The sequence below is a fragment of the Leucoraja erinacea genome, chromosome 37, assembly GCF_028641065.1.
Source record: "Leucoraja erinacea ecotype New England chromosome 37, Leri_hhj_1, whole genome shotgun sequence".
Taxonomy (NCBI): Eukaryota; Metazoa; Chordata; class Chondrichthyes; order Rajiformes; family Rajidae; genus Leucoraja; species Leucoraja erinaceus.
Window position 1 is genome coordinate 843257 of NC_073413.1, and position 19154 is coordinate 862410.

The 19154-nt window shown below is 47.9% G+C and overlaps 1 protein-coding gene across 5 annotated transcripts in view; it reads left to right on the top strand.

Annotated features, from left to right (window-relative positions):
• Positions 1 to 19154, top strand: part of sgsm3 (small G protein signaling modulator 3) — a 112574-nt gene that overhangs the window by 21318 nt on the left and 72102 nt on the right. For 4 of the 5 annotated variants that reach the window (XM_055662987.1, XM_055662986.1, XM_055662988.1 and 1 more), the window contains 3 exons: positions 1421 to 1484; positions 5502 to 5704; positions 16906 to 17013. In XM_055662987.1, the coding sequence (XP_055518962.1) occupies positions 1421 to 1484; positions 5502 to 5704; positions 16906 to 17013 (375 nt within the window). Of the gene's footprint in view, positions 1 to 1420; positions 1485 to 5501; positions 5705 to 16905; positions 17014 to 17262; positions 17322 to 19154 lie in introns of those variants that run through there. The other variant, XM_055662990.1, reaches the window with a different exon arrangement.

The following is a 19154-nucleotide window of genomic DNA, read 5'->3' on the forward strand; positions in this document are numbered from 1 at the left end:
TCCCCTCCCCTCAGAGTCCGACACCCACACCCCCTCGAGCGCTGCCGACTATGCCAGGCTCTTGTCCAGTTCATTCAGCTGGGCGTTGTTAAACAACAGTCGGCAGCTAGCAATGAATGTACTAGTTTAGACACACGCATGTGAAGATGCAGCCTGCATGCACAATCTTCCATTGAGTTGTGGCTTTGATGCAGAAGATACTCTCTCCATGTAGGTGGGATGCATTTGTCACTGGGGCATTCACACATGAGGGGTTAAAGGATTGTTCATCTGGTTAATTGCCCCTCTCTATCCTGTGCCTCATAAACTCTGTGTGTCGCCAACTAGAAGGTCAAGCAACACGTGACCTTTTGGCCCATTTACTGTCTCTGGGCTGTCTTATCGCCTGCAGTCTCTCTATCGATGCACAGCTAAATAGACACACAGCGCAAAAGCATGCGGACCACCAGATGCCCATCTACTGTAATATTATGGTTCACAGGCTTATATAACTTACAGTGTTGAAACAAAACCTTTCGGCCCAACTTGCCCATGCCGACCAAGATGCCCCATCTACATGACACTAGTCCCACCTACCTGCGTTTAGCGCGTATCCCTGTAAACCTTTCCTGTTCAAATGTCTTTTAAATGTTCAAATAGTACTTGCTCAACTGCCTCCTCTGGCAGCTCATTCCATATACCCACTACACTGGGGGGAAAAAATTCCCCCTCAGGTTCCTGTTAAATCTTTCCCTTCTGACCTTAAACTTTTGCCCCCCGGTTCTTGATTCCCCCACCCTGAGAAAAATAACTTCAGCTGCTCATCATTTGCTTTTTAAACGTTTTGAGAGTCTCTAACCCCTACGTCCTCTATTTGAGAAGCTTCTACTTTACTTTAGTGTAGAGATACAGCGTGGAAACAAGCCCTTCGGCCCACCGAGTCTGCGCCGACCAGTGATCCCCGCACACTAGCACTACCCTGCACACACTAGGGATGAAAGAGTTTGATCAAGTTTGATTTGTAAATTAAAAATGGAGATTTACTAGAGAATTTTCCCAGACTTTATTCTGCTGGGAAAATTCTCTTTTAAATTTGACTGCTTGCTGTTTACAATTTACAATTTTAACCAAGCCAATTAGCCTACAAACCGGCACGTGTTTGGAGTGTGGGAGGAAACTGGAGATCCCGGAGAAAGCCCACACAGGTTAGGGGGAGAGCGTACAATCTCCGTACAGACAGCACCTGTAGTCAGGATCGAACCTGGCACTGTGAGGCAGCAACTCTACCGCTGCACCACCGTGCTGCTACTTATCCCACCGTGCTGCCCCTAGGGCAAATGATTTCCTACTGTCTACCTACGGGCGGGGAGGTTCTCCAGTGCCCAGTTACTAGCATGTGTTGGAAACATGGAGTGGAATTCACCCACTGCTTCTATTTCAGGAGGAATCTGTACCACACCCAGAGTTCCAGTACGACGAGTTTGGATTTCGCATCGACAAGGAAGGTAATGGCACATTTTTGCTACCTGTTGGACTTGCCTGGGCCCTCTGCTTGTCCACCACTGCCTCCAACACCAGCGACCACTCCCGCTTAACGCAGTAACCCCTTCAAATTCACTTCATGGGAGCAGTTTCCAAACAAAATGTACCACTTTCAAAAGACATTTGGCAGATATATTAGTGGGACGGGTTGAGAGAGCATTTGGACAAGTGCAGGCAAATGGGACTAGCCTAGAATATCAAATTGGTTGACATGGACAAGGTGGGCTGAAGGGCCTGTTTCCGTGCCAATAGCACTATGACTATGAGCTTAGTTTTAGTTTAAAAATTAAGTTTCAGGGATACAGCGCAGATACAGGCCATTCGGCCCACCGGGTCCCTGCCGACCAGCGATCCCCACATACTAAGACAATACTACACATGCTAGGGACAATTTACATTTATACCAGGCCAATTAACCTACAAACCTGCACATCTTTGGAGTAACATAGAAACATAGAAAATAGGTACAGGAGGAGTCCATTTGGCCCTTCGAGCCTGCACCGCCATTCATTGTGATCATGGCTGATCGTCCCCAATCAATAACCCGTGCCTGCCTTCTCCCCATATCCCTTGATTCCACTAGCCCTTAGTGTGGGAGGAAACTGGAGCTCCCGGAGAAAACCCACGCATGTCACAGGGAGAACGTACAAACTCCATACAGACAGATCCCATTGTCAGGATGGAACCCTTGTCTCTGGTGCTGTAAGGCAGCAACTCTACCGCTGCACCACCTTGCCACCCTTAATTGACTAAATGATTTGACAAGGAGAAAGGATTTTATTGTTGCAAAACAGAACAAAGAGGTTCGCCCATCGGGGCCAGCAGAGCTGTCCTTATAGTTCCATTCCTCATCTACTTTTCCTGGAACTCTTCAATTTACTCTCTCCCACATAAATCCTCATTAATTATTTTGCCACTGGGCCACAATAGGATTAATGTTCCGTCGAGACTTTGGGATGTTAGCCGAAGTCTAAGCACTTGGGGGAGAAAGTTACATGGTCGTCGGGAGAACATGCAAACTCCACATAGATGAAACTCAAGGTCAAGATTGACCCCGGTACACTGGAGGCAGTAACACCTACTGTAATAGAGTCATATAGTTATACAGTCACTTCAACACAACTGCACATGCTACATTAACCAAGATGTTCACATTATAGGAGTAGAATTAGGCCATTCGGCCCATCGAGTCTATCATGATCTCTGCCTCCTAATCCCATTTTCCTGCCTTCTCCCCGTAACCCTTGACACCCGTTCTAATCAAGAATTTGCCTATCTCTGCCAGTACTTGTTACCTGCTTGGCAATCCTTTTTAATTGCACTTGTCCGATATTTTTCTGTAACATTTTCTATCCATGTACCTATCAAAGTGTCTTCCCAATGTTGTTATTGTACCTGCTTCTTTCCACTTCCTCCCACCATCCTCTGAAAAAGTTGTCCATCAGGCTCCTTTTACATCTTTCCCCTCTCTAGTGACCACAATGCCCACACTGAAAGTGGCGTCACAGGTAGTCAAGTCAAGTCAAGTCAAGTTTATTTGCCACATACACATACGAGATGTGCAGTGAAATGAAAGTGGCAATGCTCGCGGACTTTTGTGCAAAAGACAAACAACAAAACAACCAAACAAATTATAAACACAATCATAACACACATATTCTTTTACATAATAAATAATAGAAGGAAAAAAAACGTTCAGTAGAGTTAGTCCCTGGTGAGATAGGCGTTTACAGTCCGAATTGCCTCTGGGAAGAAACTCCTTCTCAACCTCTCCGTTCTCACCGCATGGCAACGGAGGCGTTTGCCTGACCGTAGCAGCTGGAACAGTCCGTTGCAGGGGTGGAAGGGGTCTCCCATGATTTTATTTGCTCTGGAGTTGCACCTCCTGTTGTATAGTTCCTGCAGGGAGGTGAGTGAAGTTCCCATAGTGCGTTCGGCCGAACGCACTACTCTCTGCAGAGCCTTCTTGTCCTTGGCAGAGCAATTCCCAAACCAGATGGTAATGTTCCCGGACAAGATGCTTTCCACCGCCGCTGCGTAGAAGCACTGGAGGATCCTCGGAGACACTCTGAATTGCCTCAATTGCCTGAGGTGGTAAAGGCGCTGCCTTGCCTTACTCACGAGTGCTGAGGCGTGTGATGCCCATGTCATATCCTTGGAGATGTGGACTCCCAGATATTTAAAACAGTAGATAAGGTGATCAAGGAGGCGTTCTGTGCATTGGCCTCTATCAGTACAGAGAGTGGTGAGGACAGTGGAGAAGATCACCAGATCACCCCAACCAGCAATCCAGGACCTATACGCATCTCGCTGTCACAAGAGAGTAAGCAATATTATCAAAGACACCACCCACCCAGCACACAAACTGTTCACCCTCCTACCTTCCGGTAAGCGCTACCGCAGCATGCGGAGCAAAACCACCAGATTCAAAAACAGCTTCTTCCCTCAGGCCATCAGACTACTCAACACTCTTAAGAAAATTCCATGAACAGTACCCAAACAAAGACAAACAAACTGTGAAAATAACTTTGGCTCAATGTCTCCAGTATGAAATTTGCACTTTTTCTACATTGCACCTTTCATTGTTGCACCCTTGTTAAAATACCTCAAAGATTTTGCTACATTTTGGCATACTATGCATATTTTAATATTTTAAATAATGTATGTCTATTGTCTATTTTTATTGGTATGTTGTCTGTCTGTGTTTTTAATATTACTTGCACATTTGGAGTATGGGGAAACGTAATTTCGATCCTCTGTGTAACTACTGTTGCATAATTGAATTGACAATGAAGTTTACTTTGAACTTTGAACGTTGTATTGTGCAAAAGTTGAGATGTTATGTTGTAGCTCCAAGATGTTGATGAGGCCCCAGTTGGAGTACAGTGTTCAGTTTTGTTCTCACTGCTGTAGGAACGATGTTGTCAAGCTGGAAAGAGTGTAGAGAAGATTGACGAGGATGATGCCAGGACTCGAGGGGCTGAACTAAAGGGAGATATTGGGCAGGCTATTACTGTATCCCTTGGGAGTGTAGAAGGATAGAGGTGTATAAGATCATGAGGGGAATCGATAGAGTAAATGCACAGTTTTTTACCCAGGGTAGGTAATGCAAGATCCAGAGGACCTAGGATTAAGGTGAGGGGGAAAGATTGAATAGAAATCTGAGGGATAACTTTTCCACACAGAGGTTGGTGAGTATGTGGAATGAGCTGCTGTAGGAGGTAGTTGAGGCAAAAACTATAACAATATTTAAAAGATATTTGGACAGGTACATGGATAGGAAAGGTTTAGAGGGATGTGGAATAAACGGGGATGAGTGTTGATAGGATGAGTGTAGATTGAACCATGGGCCACAGTTTAGGAATAAGGGGTAATTCCCGGGATGGCAGGACTGTCATATGATGAGAGAATGGAGCTCTGAAATTTAGAAGGATGAGAGGTGATCTTATTGAAACATATAAGATTAAGGGTTTGGACAGGCTAGAGACCGGAAACATGTTCCCGATGTTGGGGGAGTCCAGAACCAGGGGCCACAGTTTAAGAATAAGGGGTAAGCCATTTAGAACTGAGACGAGGAAACACTTTTTCACACAGAGAGTTGTGAGATTCTCTGCCTCAGAGGGCAGTGGAGGCAGGTTCTCTGGATACTTTCAAGAGAGAGCTAGATAGGGCTCTTTAAGATAGCGGAGACAGGGGATATGGGAAGAAGGCAGGAACGGGGTACTGATTGGGGATGATCTGCCATGATCACATTGAATGGCGGTGCTGGCTTGAAGGGCCGACTGGCCTACTCCTGCACCTATTGTCTATTGTCTATTGGCACCTTGGTTGGCATGGGTAAGCCAACTGAAGGTTTCCATGCTGTATGACAGGGTACTGGGGCAGAGCAGCAACATTTGGATGGATTCAGCCACGGATAGATCCATTGATGACACGGAGAGTACCCACCATACTGACCCACCTGTGTTGCATTTTGCCAGATGGAGGTGAAACAAATCACAGGAGGGTCCTCGGGATCACGGAAGACCCGCAGCAGAGACTGCGATGGCAGGCGCACCTCGAGTTCACGCACAATCACGACGTTGGCGATTTGACCTGGGATAAAATCGACGTGGTGTTGCCGCGCTCCCAGAAACTGCGATCCTTGGTGCTCGCCGGAATCCCACACACCTTGCGGCCCCAGGTACGCCTGACCTTTAGCTCCTGACCTTTAGCTTGTATGTTCAGCTGATGCTGTGATCTGCTTTCAATCTTCTCTCCTGTTGATGATCACTCTCTCCCACTACTCACACCTCTAGAGGACGAGAGGGGATTTTATCGGAACATATAAAATTATTAAGGGCCTGTCCCACTTAGGCAATTTTTTTCGGTGACTGCCGGCACCCGTCATATTCGCAGCAGGTCACTGAAAAATTTCAACATGTTGAAAACATGTTCAACATGCAGAAAAAGGTACTACTCTTTAGGCGACTACTCACGACCAGACAGGCATCACGTGTCGACATGTCTCGGGGTGACGCCTGTATGGTCATGAGTAGTTGCCCAAAGAGTCGTACCTTTTTCTGGTCGCCGCTGGATTTTCAACATTTTGACATTTTTCAGCCACCAGCTGCGACTATGACAGGTCACCAAAAAAATCGCGTAAGTGGGACAGGCCCTTTAGGTCTAGTGGCAATGTTTTTCCACTGTTGGTGACAGAAGAATTGATGTTATAATGATGTAGTGGTAACAGGACCAATACCAGGTGTCTAATTTGAAATGGTGACCATCACCCCGGGGAGTGGCTTCCATCAATGGTGGATTGGGGATGGCCGGATGTAACTGAGTGGCGCTGCAACAGAGTTGCTGCCTTACAGCGCTTGCAGCGCCGGAGACCCGGGTTCAATCTTGGCTACGGGTGCTGTCTGTAGGGAGTTTGTGCGTTCTCCCCGTGACCTGCGTGGGTTTTCTCCGAGATCGTAGTTTTCCTCCCACACTCCAAAGTCGTACAGGTTTGTAGGTTAATTGGCTTGGTGTATGTGTAAAATTGTCCCGATAGTGTTAATGTGCAGGGATGGCTGGTCGGTGCAGACTCGGTGGGCCAAAGTCCCTGTTTCTGCGCTGTATCGCTAAACTAAACTGACCCACCATTAGTCAAGGCACTCAGGTTTGTCGTTCACATTCTACTCAAGAATGTCCTGAGCCAAGATATCATCGGAAGAAATGTCAGTGGAGCTCAACGCTGCAGAATGTGGCAAGGAGTAGGACTATTGAATTGTTGTTGAGGCAGTAGATAGTCATGGCCATGTATGCTGTATAGGTTTAATTGATTAATTGATTGAAAGAGACAACATGGGGAACTGAGTCCACGCCAACCATCGATCACCCATTCCTACTAGTTCTATGTTATCCCATTTCACAGCCTACACACCCTACGCACTCTGGGGCAATTTACAGAGGCCAATTAACCCACAAGCACGCATGGCTTTGGGATGTAATAGGAAACCGGAGCACCCGGAGGAAACCCATTGTACAAACTCTGCACAGACAGCACCATAAATCAGGATGAGGATCTCCGGTGCTATCTGTGCAGAGTTTGCACGTTCTCCCTGTGACTGCATGTGTTTCCTCTGGGTACTCTGCCCTCTGGCATTGTTGGCAGTAGCTCTAACTAGCTGCCCCACTGTGTCGCCCAATCTTATTTTTAATGTAATGTTATAGACCTTAATGAGAAACTTTAGAGATACAGGTGCACAACCTTTTATCCGAAAGCCTTGGGACCAGACACTTGTTGGATTTCGGACATTTTCGGATTTCCGAATGGAAGATTTTTAGCGTAGATTAGGTAGGTAGCGCGGGCGGCTTGAAAAGTCTGGAGCAGCTGCCTCCTCCCCGGAGACCGGGAGAATCATTGCATAAATGTTAGTCAGTTAGTTTGGAGGGATTTTATGTGGTGGTGGTGGAGTAGGGGTGAAGGGGGAAACTTTAATTCTTAGTCCCCTACCTGGTCGGCGACTCCCAACCTCGCGGAGCTGGGGGCTTCGTCCGGCCGCGGGCGGCGCCGGTTGGAGCTCCGACCCCGGCAACTCTACCCCTGGCTGCGCGGCTCCAAATCCAGCGACGCTCCGCGAACGTTGGGTCGGCGGCCACAGCGCTCCGGAGCTTGCCGCACGGCGACCCGGTAAGGCATTGCCCGCTCCCCGCTGGTATCCCAGCGCTGCGACGCCGCCGACTCCCGACATTCGCGGAGCTGGGGCGTCCGGCCGCGGGCCGCGCTGGATTTGGAGCGCCTCGCAGCCAGGGGTAGAGTTGCCGGGGTCGGAGCTACAACCGGCGCTGCCCGCTGCCCCACCGGCCACAGCGCTGCGGAGCTTACTGCACGGCGACCCGGTAAGGCATTGACCGCTCCCCGCCTCTCCGACCAGGTAGGGGACTAAGAATTAAAGTTTACCCCTTCACCCCCCCTTCACATAAAAGCCCTCCAAACTAACTGACTAACATTTAAGCAATGATTTACAGATGTTTAAGCGTCTCCCGGTCTCCGGGGAGGAGGCAGCCGCTACAGTAGTACAGACCTGGGTTGACCGTGGGTCGTTTCGGGTCAAGTTTGGCGCCAAACGCGAGCTTTGGTGCGCAGACGACATCTGGAAAAAATGGCCGGTTTTCGGAGTTTTTCGGTTTCCGGAACACCGGATAAAAGGTTGTGCACCTGTACAACATGGAAACAGGCCCTTCGGCCCACTGTGTCTGTGCCAACCAGCAATCACCTGTAAACTAGCACAACTATCATAGAGTCAGTCCTCACCTTCTCCATCATGGTCTGGTTTGGCTCAGCCACCAAGCACGACATCTGCATCGTTCGATCAGCCGAGAAGATTATTGGCTGCAACCTTACCTCCATTGACGAACTGTACACTGCAAGGGCCAGGAAGCGAGGGGGTAAGATCATCTCTGACCCCTCTCACCCTGGCCACAAACTCTTTGAATCACTTCCCTCTGGAAGGCGACTCCGGACTGTCAAAGCCGCCACAGCCAGACATAAAAACAGCTTTTTCCCACAAGCAGTAGCTCAACAACAGCCAAAAGTCTACCCTTTTTTTACTCTGGTATTTTATTTCCACATATTTATATTCTAATGTTTTATTTTTTATTGTCTACTGTATATCGTGTGTTACTTGCGAGCAAAGCACCAAGGCAAATTCCTTGTACGTATACATACTTTGCTAATAAAATTTATTCTATTCAAAATTTATACTATTCTATCCTACACACCGGGGACCATTTACAATTTTTACAGAAAACATTTAACCAGCAAACCTGTATTTCTTTGGAGTGGGGGAGGAAACCGGAGAAAGCCCATGCAGTCACAGAGAGAACGTACAAACTTCATACAGACTGGCTCAGCAGCGGTAGAGTTGCTGCCTTACATCGATCCGTACTATGGGTGCTGTCGGTACGGGGTTTGCGTGTTCTCACTGTGACCGCGTGGGTTTTCTCCGCTTGCTCCACTTTCCTCCCACACTCCAGAGGCATGCAGGCTTGTGTTAATTGTCCTTCTGCAAAAATTGAACATTGTCCCCTGTGTGTAAGATAGTGCTATTGTGCTGAGGGGGGGGGTGTGTTCGCTGGTCGACACAGACTCGATGGGCCGAAGGGCCTGTTTCTGCACTGTATCTCTAAACAGCATCCGTAGTCCGGATCAAACCCAGGTCTCTGGCGCAGTAAGGCAGCAACTCTACCGCTGTTAAAAGGGGTTGACACAGTGTGTTCTTCCCAGTGCCACCCAGATGTAACTTTGTCCACAGATGTAACTTTGCCCTTACGTTGTCAGTCGTGCTGGGGCTCCGGAGAGCCACCCTTGGTCAGGTGTTGCTTAAATGTTGCTCCAGGTATTTGCTGTAACACACGATGCTGTTGATTAGTATTAATCTCCCGGGCATATGCGTCATCGACTCTCACGTCAATACTATGAGCTGGCACTTGTGAGCAGGTGTCATCACTAACCCATTCGTCACTGCTTTCAGTTATGGAGATGAATGTGGGAGTGACTGGCTTGGTTAGGTCCAGTCTGTGTGTTTTGTGGCTGGCAATCAGCCATGTCAGCAGAGACACCAGTGAGATAGAGTGTTTAAGAAGGAACTGCAGATGCTGGAAAAATCGAAGGTGGACAAAAATGCTGGAGAAACTCAGCGGGCGAGGCAGCATCTATGGAGCGAAGGAATAGGTGACGTTTCGGGTCTCGACCCGAAACGTCACCTATTCCTTCGCTCAATAGATGCTGCCTCACCCGCTGAGTTTCTCCAGCATTTCCAGTCTACCTAGTGAGATAGAGTGGGTGTCTATTTTTTGGGCGCAGGCCTTCAGCATGCCAGGAGTAGGATATTGTCAGGACCCTCCTGTTCCACCCAGTGCACTCTGGGCTTAAGTTAGCAGGATAGACAACTGCATTTGGGCCAATACAGGCAAATCAGACCAGCTCGGGCAACCACCGTGGTCAGAATGATCTAATTGTGCTGCAAGACCTGTTTCTCAGGTCAGTTTAGTTTATTCAGATTCAGATTCAGATTCAATTTTAATTGTCATTGTCAGTGTACAGTACAGAGACAACGAAATGCATTTAGCATCTCCCTGGAAGAGCGACATAGCAAACGATTTGAATAAATAATAATAAGTGTCCAGGGGGGGGGGGGGGGGGAGGGGGGGGGGGGTGGTGATTGGCAGTCACCGAGGTACGTTGTTGAGTAGAGTGACAGCCGCCGGAAAGAAGCTGTTCCTCGACCTGCTGGTTCGGCAACGGAGAGACCTGTAGCGCCTCCCGGATGGTAGGAGGGTAAACAGTCCATGGTTGGGGTGAGAGCAGTCCTTGGCGATGCTGAGCGCCCTCCGCAGACAGCGCTTGCTTTGGACAGACTCAATGAAGGGGAGCGAGGAACCGGTGATGCGTTGGGCAATTTTCACCACGTGTATAGTGATGGTGATGCGTTGGGCAATTTATTGTCACGTGTATAGTGAAAAGCTTCTATAACGGTGCTTCTCTAATGGGGAGAATGGGAGGAGGATTAAGCATATGATTGGAGCAGTATGGTGGTGCAGTGGTAGAGTTGCTGCCTCACCGCCAGAGACCCCGGTTCAATCCTGGCTACGGGTGCTGTCTGTACGGAGTTTGTACCTTCTCCCAGTGGCCACGTGGGTTTTCTCCAGGAGCTCCGGTTTCCTCCCACATTCCAAAGGCGCAAAGGTTTATAGGTTAATTGCCTGCAGTAAAAATTGTAAAATTGTCCCTGGTGTGCGGGATCGTGCCAGTCTATGGGAATCGCTGGGGTTGGTGCGGACTGGTTTGTGCGCCGAGCTGTGTCTCTAAATTAAATTAAATTGAACTAAACTGAAAATAATACCTGTGCCCATGAATATGAAGACAGACACAAAAGGCTGGAGTAATTCAGTGGGTCAGGTAGCATCTATGCAGGAAAGAAATACACGATGCAAGATACATTTATTTGTCACGTGTACGAGTTGGTACATTGAAATGTGTGGTCACCATTTAGTTGCCGAATAGTTGGTGTTTCGGGCGAATAGTTGGCGTTTCGGGTCGATACCCTTCTTCACCACCTTCTTCAGTCTGTAGACAGACACAAAGAATCAGCATCTGCACAGTTCCTTCCAACACAGAAGTAAAATCCACATGGACAAAGATCAAAACGCACAAAAAGCCAGCCAACAGAAGGGTCTCGACCTGCAGTTCCTCCCGGCCCATGACTATGAAGATGATCCAGAAAAAAGGGAGGCCGTTGTGGCAAAACTTGAGAGGTTGCCAGGAGGGTGCAGGATTTGACAGCACAGTATAATCAGTGTCTGGGTTGAATATTTCCAGAAATATGCAAAGCTGCGTTGTATTCATCCGGTGAGTGTGCAGCTAAAGTAGGAATCATTACAGCAGACCATAACTCCAATGTGGATAAATGTGAGGTTATCCATTTTGGTGGCAAAAACAGGAAAGCAGACTATTATCTAAATGGTGGCCGATTGGGAAAGGGGGAGATGCAGCGAGACCTGGGTGTCATGGTACACCAGTCATTGAAGGTAGGCATGCAGGTGCAGCAGGCAGTAACGAAAGCGAATGGTATGTTAGCTTTCATTGCAAAAGGATTTGAGTATAGGAGCAGAGAGGTTCTACTGCAGTTGTACAGGGTCTTGGTGAGACCACACCTGGAGTATTGCGTACAGTTTTGGTCTCCTAATCTGAGGAAAGACATTCTTGCCATAGAGGGAGTACAGAGAAGGTTCACCAGACTGATTCCTGGGATGTCAGGACTTTCATATGAAGAAAGACTGGATAGACTCGGCTTGTACTCGCTAGAATTTAGAAGATTGAGGGGGGATCTTATAGAAACTTACAAAATTCTTAAGGGGTTGGACAGGCTAGATGCAGGAAGATTGTTCCCGATGTTGGGGAAGTCCAGAACAAGGGGTTACAGTTTAAGGATAAGGGGGAAATCTTTTAGGACCGAGATGAGAAAAACATTTTTCACACAGAGAGTGGTGAATCTGTGCAATTCTCGGCCACAGAGGGTAGTTGAGGCCAGTTCATTGGCTATATTTAAGAGGGAGTTAGATGTTGCCCTTGTGGCTAAAGGGATCAGGGGGTATGGAGAGAAGGCAGGTACAGGATACTGAGTTGGATGATCAGCCATGATCATATTGAATGGCGGTGCAGGCTTGAAGGGCCGAATGGCCTACTCCTGCACCTATTTTCGATGTTTCTATGTTTCTATAAAGACAGAAACAGAAAATACAGAAAACATTCAGTGGTTGACAAAAGTGCTGGAGAAACTCAGCGGGTGCGGCAACATCTATGGAATGAAGGAAATAGGTCTGTATGAAGGAAAAGGACCTATTTCCGTCGCTCCATAGATGCTGCCGCACCCGCTGAGTTTCTCCAGCACTTTTGTCTACCTTCGATTTTCCAGCATCTGCAGTTCCTTCTTGAACACGGGTCAGCGGGTCAGGCAGCAGCTGTGGAGAAACTGTTCACAGTTCAGGTCAAAGACATATAGGTTCAAGGTGAGGGGGGAAAGATTCAATAGGAAGTGGAGGGGTAACGTTTTCACGCAAAGGATGACGGGTGTATGGTACGAGTTGGTGGAGGAGGTAGTTGAGGCAGGTACTATTTAAGAAACAATTAGACAGGTACAAGGATAGGACAGGTTTGGAGGGATGTGGACCAAAATGCAGGGAGGTGGGACTAGTATAGATGGGACATGTTGGGCAAATTGGGCTGAAGGGCCTGTTGTAAGCCTCAATGACTCCCAAGAACCCCTGTAAGAACTGATTATGTTCTGATTGTAGGATATTTCCCATTCTGACGAAACCCCCCCTAAATTATTTTCTTTTTTTCCCGGATTTCCAGCATTTTGTAAATTGAGGAAAGCCTGTAATCTTAGTGTGTTACTCATGTCCTGACTGTACGCGCCCTTCTGCCAATGATAGTCAATCTGTAGCCTGACCTATTGCATATTTTGATCTCTGTCCGTGTGGATTTTACTTCTGTGTCGGAAGGAAGTGCAGATGCTGGTGTAAACCGAAGATAGACACAAAAGCTGCAGGAACTCAGCGGGTCAGACAACATCTCTGGAGAGAAGGAATAGGTGACCCTTTCCTCCTGTCTGAAGAAGGGTCTCGACCTGAAACGTCACCTATTCCTTTTCTCCAGAGATGTTATCTGACCCACTGAGTTACTGCAGCTTTTTGTGCCTATCTTGAGATTTTACCTCTGACGGTCGATGACTGACTTCTCTCTTTCTCTCTCATATGCACATCTATCCCACCTCCCCTTTCTCCCTCGTTGTTTCCTTGAGCATTTTTGCTCTGCAATGTTAATTCTCCGTTTATATAGCGTTTCCTTGTCACCGTGTCCCAGTTGCTTTCACAACATCTGCTCTTGATTAGTGCCTCTAATTTCCTGTATTACAATAGACAGGATATATTGCTGTAAGATGGTTGAAGATTTTATTTAAATAGTGATTTTTATTTGCGCTCCATTTGGTTTAGCTTTTTATTCTGAGCCAGTGTATCACCTCGCCATGGAGCCACACAGCACGCAATCAGCCCTGCGGCCTAGCCTGTCCTTATTGACCATAAGCCCCCATCTCACCTCATTCACACAAAGGGTGGTGGCTGTATGGAACAAGCTGCCAGAGGAGGTAGTTGAGGCAGGGACTATCTCAATGTTTCAGAAACAGATAGGTACATGGATAGTACACAAAAATGCTGGAGAAACTCAGCGGGTGCAGCAGCATCTATGGAGCGAAGGAAATAGGCAACGTTTCGGGCCGAAACCCTTCTTCAGACTGATGGGGGGGTGGGGGGGGGGGTGGGGGTGGGGGTGGGAGAAGAACGGAAAAAAAAGGAGGAGGAGGAGCCCGAGGGCTGAGTAAGGGGAGGAGACAGGTACATGGATAGGACAGGTTTGGAGGGATATGGGCCCTCACGGGCATGTGGGACTAGTGTAGCTGGGATATGTTGACCGGTGTGGGCAAGTTGGGCTGAAGGTCCTGTTTCCACGCCCTATGGCCCATATCCACTAAACCATTTCCATCTGTTTACCTGTCTGAATGTCTTTTAAATACTGTTCTGGTACCTGTCCCAACTACTTTCTCTGGCAGCTCGTTCCATATACCCACCACCTTTGTGTGCAAAAGTTACCCTCAGTTGGTAGACCAAGGGGGACGGTTGGGTCCCGTCCCCTCAACGCGCGCGCGGAGGCACACACACACTAACCACCCCCCTTGATATTATATTAATATTATTCATTGGCTCCTTTTACCCCATCCCCATCCTATCCACTGACGCATAGCCCCCAACTCGCAGGCGCATCTAGAGAGGGAGGCGGGGGGATAGAGAGAGAGGGCAAGAGAGAGTGGGGCAGAGAAAGGGAGAGGGGGAGGGGGGAGAGGAGAGGGGAGGAGAGGGGGGGGTGGAGGGGGGGGGGAGGGGAGGGGGGAGGGAGGGAGGGGGGGGGGAGGGGGGGAGGGGGGGGGGGAGGGGGAGAGTGGGTGGAGGAGGGGGGGAAGAGGGAGAGGGGGGGGAGGGGGGGGGAGGGGGGGGGGGGAGGGGGAGAGAGAGGGGGGGGGGAGGAGAGAAGAGGGGGGGGAGGGAGAGAGGGAGAGGGGAAGAGGGGGGGAAGAGGGAGTGGGGGGAGGGAGTGGGGAGAAAGAGAGGGAGGGAAGGGGGGAGAGGAGAGGGAATGGGGGAGAGGAGGGGGGAGGGGAGAGGAAGGGGACGGAGGGGGGGGAGAGGGGGAGGAGGAGGGGGGGCGGCGGGGAGAGGAGGCCTTGGTAGCCTAACCAAATTACATAGAAACATAGAAAATAGGTGCAGGAGTAGGCCATTCGGCCCTTCGAGCCTGCACCGCCATTCAATATGATCATGGCTGATATATTCAATATGATCATTACTGCGTGTTCAGCGGCTTCAATCCAGAACCCTGGGGGGAGAGGGGGGCGACAAAATGACTGCGAGTCAGGAGGGGGGGGGAAGGGTGGGGTTAACGTAACTCGTCAGCGGCTTCAATCTAGAGCCCAGGGTGGGGGGGAGAGGGTGGCTGGGCTTCAGGCGGGGCGGACAGTCGGCCGAGTGCGCAGTTTGAAAGCTGCGCACCTGGCCGTGAGGAGCAGAGCCATTGTGGCGCATCAGCTCGTTAGCTTTAACAAATATCACAGATTTTAATAAAGAACTTGGGAAATAATAATTCGAATTTGCAGAAGAGGCGATTTTCGAGATCGTGAGGCAAATCTCTATCGGAATATGTAAAAATTTTGCCGTTAGCGCTTCGTGTTTTCGAGGAGAAAAACACACACAAACGCACACACAAATACACAAATATGTCCATATCCAAGATCAGAGTATAAGTATATAGATGTTATAGGAGATATGTTGTCAAGTTGGAAAGGATGCAGAGAATATTTACAAGGATGTTGCCTGCTCTCAAAGGCTTGAGCTACAGGGAGAGGTTGAGCAGGCTGGGACTCTCTATTCCTTGGAGCACAGGAGGATGAGGGATGATCTTATAGAGGTGTACAAAATAAAGAGAGGAATAAATCAGGTAAACGCACAGAGCCTCTTGCCCAGAGTAGGGGAAGCGAGACCCAGGGGACATGTGTTTAAACTGAGTGGAGAAAGATTTAATAGGAACCTGAGGAAAAAAAATTTCATGTGAAGGGTGGTGGGTGTATGGTACGAGGTGCCAGAGGAGGTAGTTGAGGCGGGGAATATCACATAATTTAAGAAATATTTAGACAGGTACATGGATAGGACAGGTTTAGAGGGATATGGGCCCAATGAGGATGCTAGGAGACTGCAAGGTGACTTGGATAGGCTGGGTGAGTGGGCAAATGTTTGGCAGATGCAGTATAATGTGGATAAATGTGAGGTTATCCATTTTGGTGGCAAAAACGGGAAAGCAGACTATTATCTAAATGGTGGCCAATTGGGAAAGGGGGAGATGCAGCGAGACCTGGGTGTCATGGTACACCAGTCATTGAAGGTACGCATGCAGGTGCAGCAGGCAGTAAAGAAAGTGAATGGTATGTTGGCTTTCATAGCAAAAGGATTTGAGTATAGGAGCAGGGAGGTTCTACTGCAGTTGTAAAGGGTCTTGGTGAGACCACACCTGGAGTATTGCGTACAGTTTTGGTCTCCAAATTTGAGGAAGGACATTATTGCCATAGAGGGAGTGCAGAGAAGGTTCACCAGACTGATTCCTGGTGTCAGGAATGTCAGGACTGTCTTATGAAGAAAGACTGGATAGACTTGGTTTATACTCTCTAGAATTTAGGAGATTGAGAATGGATCTTATAGAAACTTACAAAATTCTTAAGGGGTTGGACAGGCTAGATGCAGGAAGATTGTTCCCGATGTTGGGGAAGTCCAGAACAAGGGGGTCACAGCTTAAGGATAAGGGGGAAATCCGTTAAAACCGAGATGAGGAGAACTTTTTTCACACAGAGAGTGGTGAATCTCTGGAACTCTCTGCCACAGAGGGTAGTTGAGGCCAGTTCATTGGCTATATTTAAGAGGGAATTAGATGTGGCCCTTGTGGCCAAGGGGATCAGAGGGTATGGAGAGAAGGCAGGTACGGGATACTGAGTTGGATGATCAGCCATGATCATATTGAATGGCGGTGCAGGCTCGAAGGGCCGAATGGCCTACTCCTGCACCTAATTTCTATGTTTCTATGTAAGGTGGGACAAGATGTGGGCAAGTTGGGTCGAAGGGCTTGTTTCCACGTTGCATGGCTCTGTGACCCTATAACCCAGGTTGTACACATAGAGATAGATGTTTTTTTTTAATTTTCCCGGCTCATTTTGAGGTGCTGCGGTTTGTCTTATGGAGCTTGTCTCTCCCCAGATGTGGATGCGGTTGTCAGGAGCTCTACAGAAGAAACGAAATACTGAAACCTCGTACCGTGACATCGTCAAAAACAGCTCCAATGATGGAGGCCTTGCAGCGAAACAGGTGATCGAGTGAGAGTGAATAACTTGACAACGTGCAGATAGTTCTGCGATAACATAACCATATAATAACCATATTTCAATGTTTCTATGTAAGCACGGAAACAGGCCATCTGGACAAGATAGTCCGTGCCGAAACACATAATCTCCCCTAGTCCCATATACCTGCGCTCAGACCATAACCCTCCAGATGTTTTTTTTAATTTTCCCGGCTCCATCCATATGAGGTGCTGCGGTTTATCCACAGCTGAAACCTCGTACCGTGACATCGTCAAAAACAGCTCCAACGATGGAGGCCTTGCAGCGAAACAGGTGATGGAGTGAGAGTGAATAACTTGACAACGTGCAGATAGTTCTGCGATAACATGGCTGATCTATCCTTCCCGCTCAACCCCATTCTCCTGCCTTCGCCCCATAACCCCTGATAAAGACAAAGGACATTTACTGTCACTTACACCAATTGGTGCAGTGAAATCTGAGTTAGCATGCAGCACACAAATAAGATTAACACAACACTATAGAATTTAACATAAAACATAAAACATCCCCCACAGTGGAATCAACGTTTCCCACTGTGAGGGAAGGCAGCAAAGTTCAGTCATCTTCCCCTTGTTCACCCATAGTCGGGCCTATTGAGGCCTCTGCAGTCGCCGCTACGGCGGTCCGATGTTTCAGGCCCTCTCGCCGGGATGGTGGAGCTCCGGCGTCGGAAGAACACTCTCAGATACCCGTACTAATTAAGAATCTGTCAATCTCTGCCTTAAAAATATCCATTGACTTTTCCTCCACCGCCATTTGTGGCAGTGAATTCCACAGATTCACCACCCGGTGACTAAAGAAATTCCTCCTCGTTTCCTTTCTAATGGTACGTCCTTTTCTTCTGAGGCTGTGGCCTCTGTTCCTTGGTTCTCCCACTAGTGGAAACATCCTCTCCACATCCACTCTATCTAGCCCTTTCACTATTCGCTAAGTTTCACTGAGGTTCCCCTCATCCTTCTAAACTCCAGCGAGTACAGGCTCAGTGCCTTCAAACGCTCATCATACATTAACCCAATCATTCCTAGGATCATTCACATAAATCTCCTCTAGACCTTCTTTATGTATTCCTAAGAAAACTTGTGTTACCATGTTATAAAAGCTTGTGTCAATGGGAGAAAACAGGGTAGGGACTAGGGAGTTTCAAAGTCATGATAACAGAGGAATTTTTACCAACAGTATTTTCTGAAATAAATAGTAAGAAGTTTATGTTTGTTGCAGCAAGCTACAAATACTAAATACTGTATGTTACATTATTTAAAAGAGTATCGTTGCAGTCAATAGAAACAATTGCAATTAAAGTAGCAGAGAATGTGTCTGTTTACTGCAGGGTGGTTACATGGAAACAGCTTTTCCCTCCCTATGCAGTTTAAAGCCAAGGCAGTTTTTTTTCTGCTCGTCAATTTCCAAAGTAAATTTTAAGTGGTTCTCTAGTTCCTGATCAAATTCACCGTATAACCTATTCAGCCTGTGTAATACAAATAGTATTTCCTAATTCATCACTTGTGTTCTACCCAACTGATAGTATGGAAACATATATTACAGCAGAACAATCTGTAACAAGAAAATATTATATAAAGGAAATAGCTATATAGTTTTTTTTGCATTCCAAGGTGCTTGAAGTTGGAGACATTAATATTCATACCACTGGGTTGTAAGGTGGGCAGTTTACAACTCAGTGGTATGTTTGGGCAACGTACAACCCACTGGTTTGACTATTGATTTCTCTAACTTCATGTAACCCCTGCATTCCCTCTCTCCATCCCTCCTCCACCCGTCGCACCAGCTTCTCGTTCACGCCTAGCAAACAGCTAACAATGCCCAGCTTCCTTTATCGCTGTTACTTTTTTGCATATCTTTTATTCGTTTGATCTCTCTAAATCATCGCCGATACCTTTCATTTCCCTGTCAACTGACTCTCAGTCTGAAGAAGGGTCTTGACCCAAAACGTCACTCATTCCTTCTTTCCAGAGATGCCGCCTGTCCCGCTGAGTTACTCCCGCATTTTGTGTCTACGGTTTAAACCAGCATCTGCAGTTCCTTCCTACGCAATTTTGTTCACCTTCTACATATTACATGTGGCCCAGTATAATCCGTGGATTGTCACCT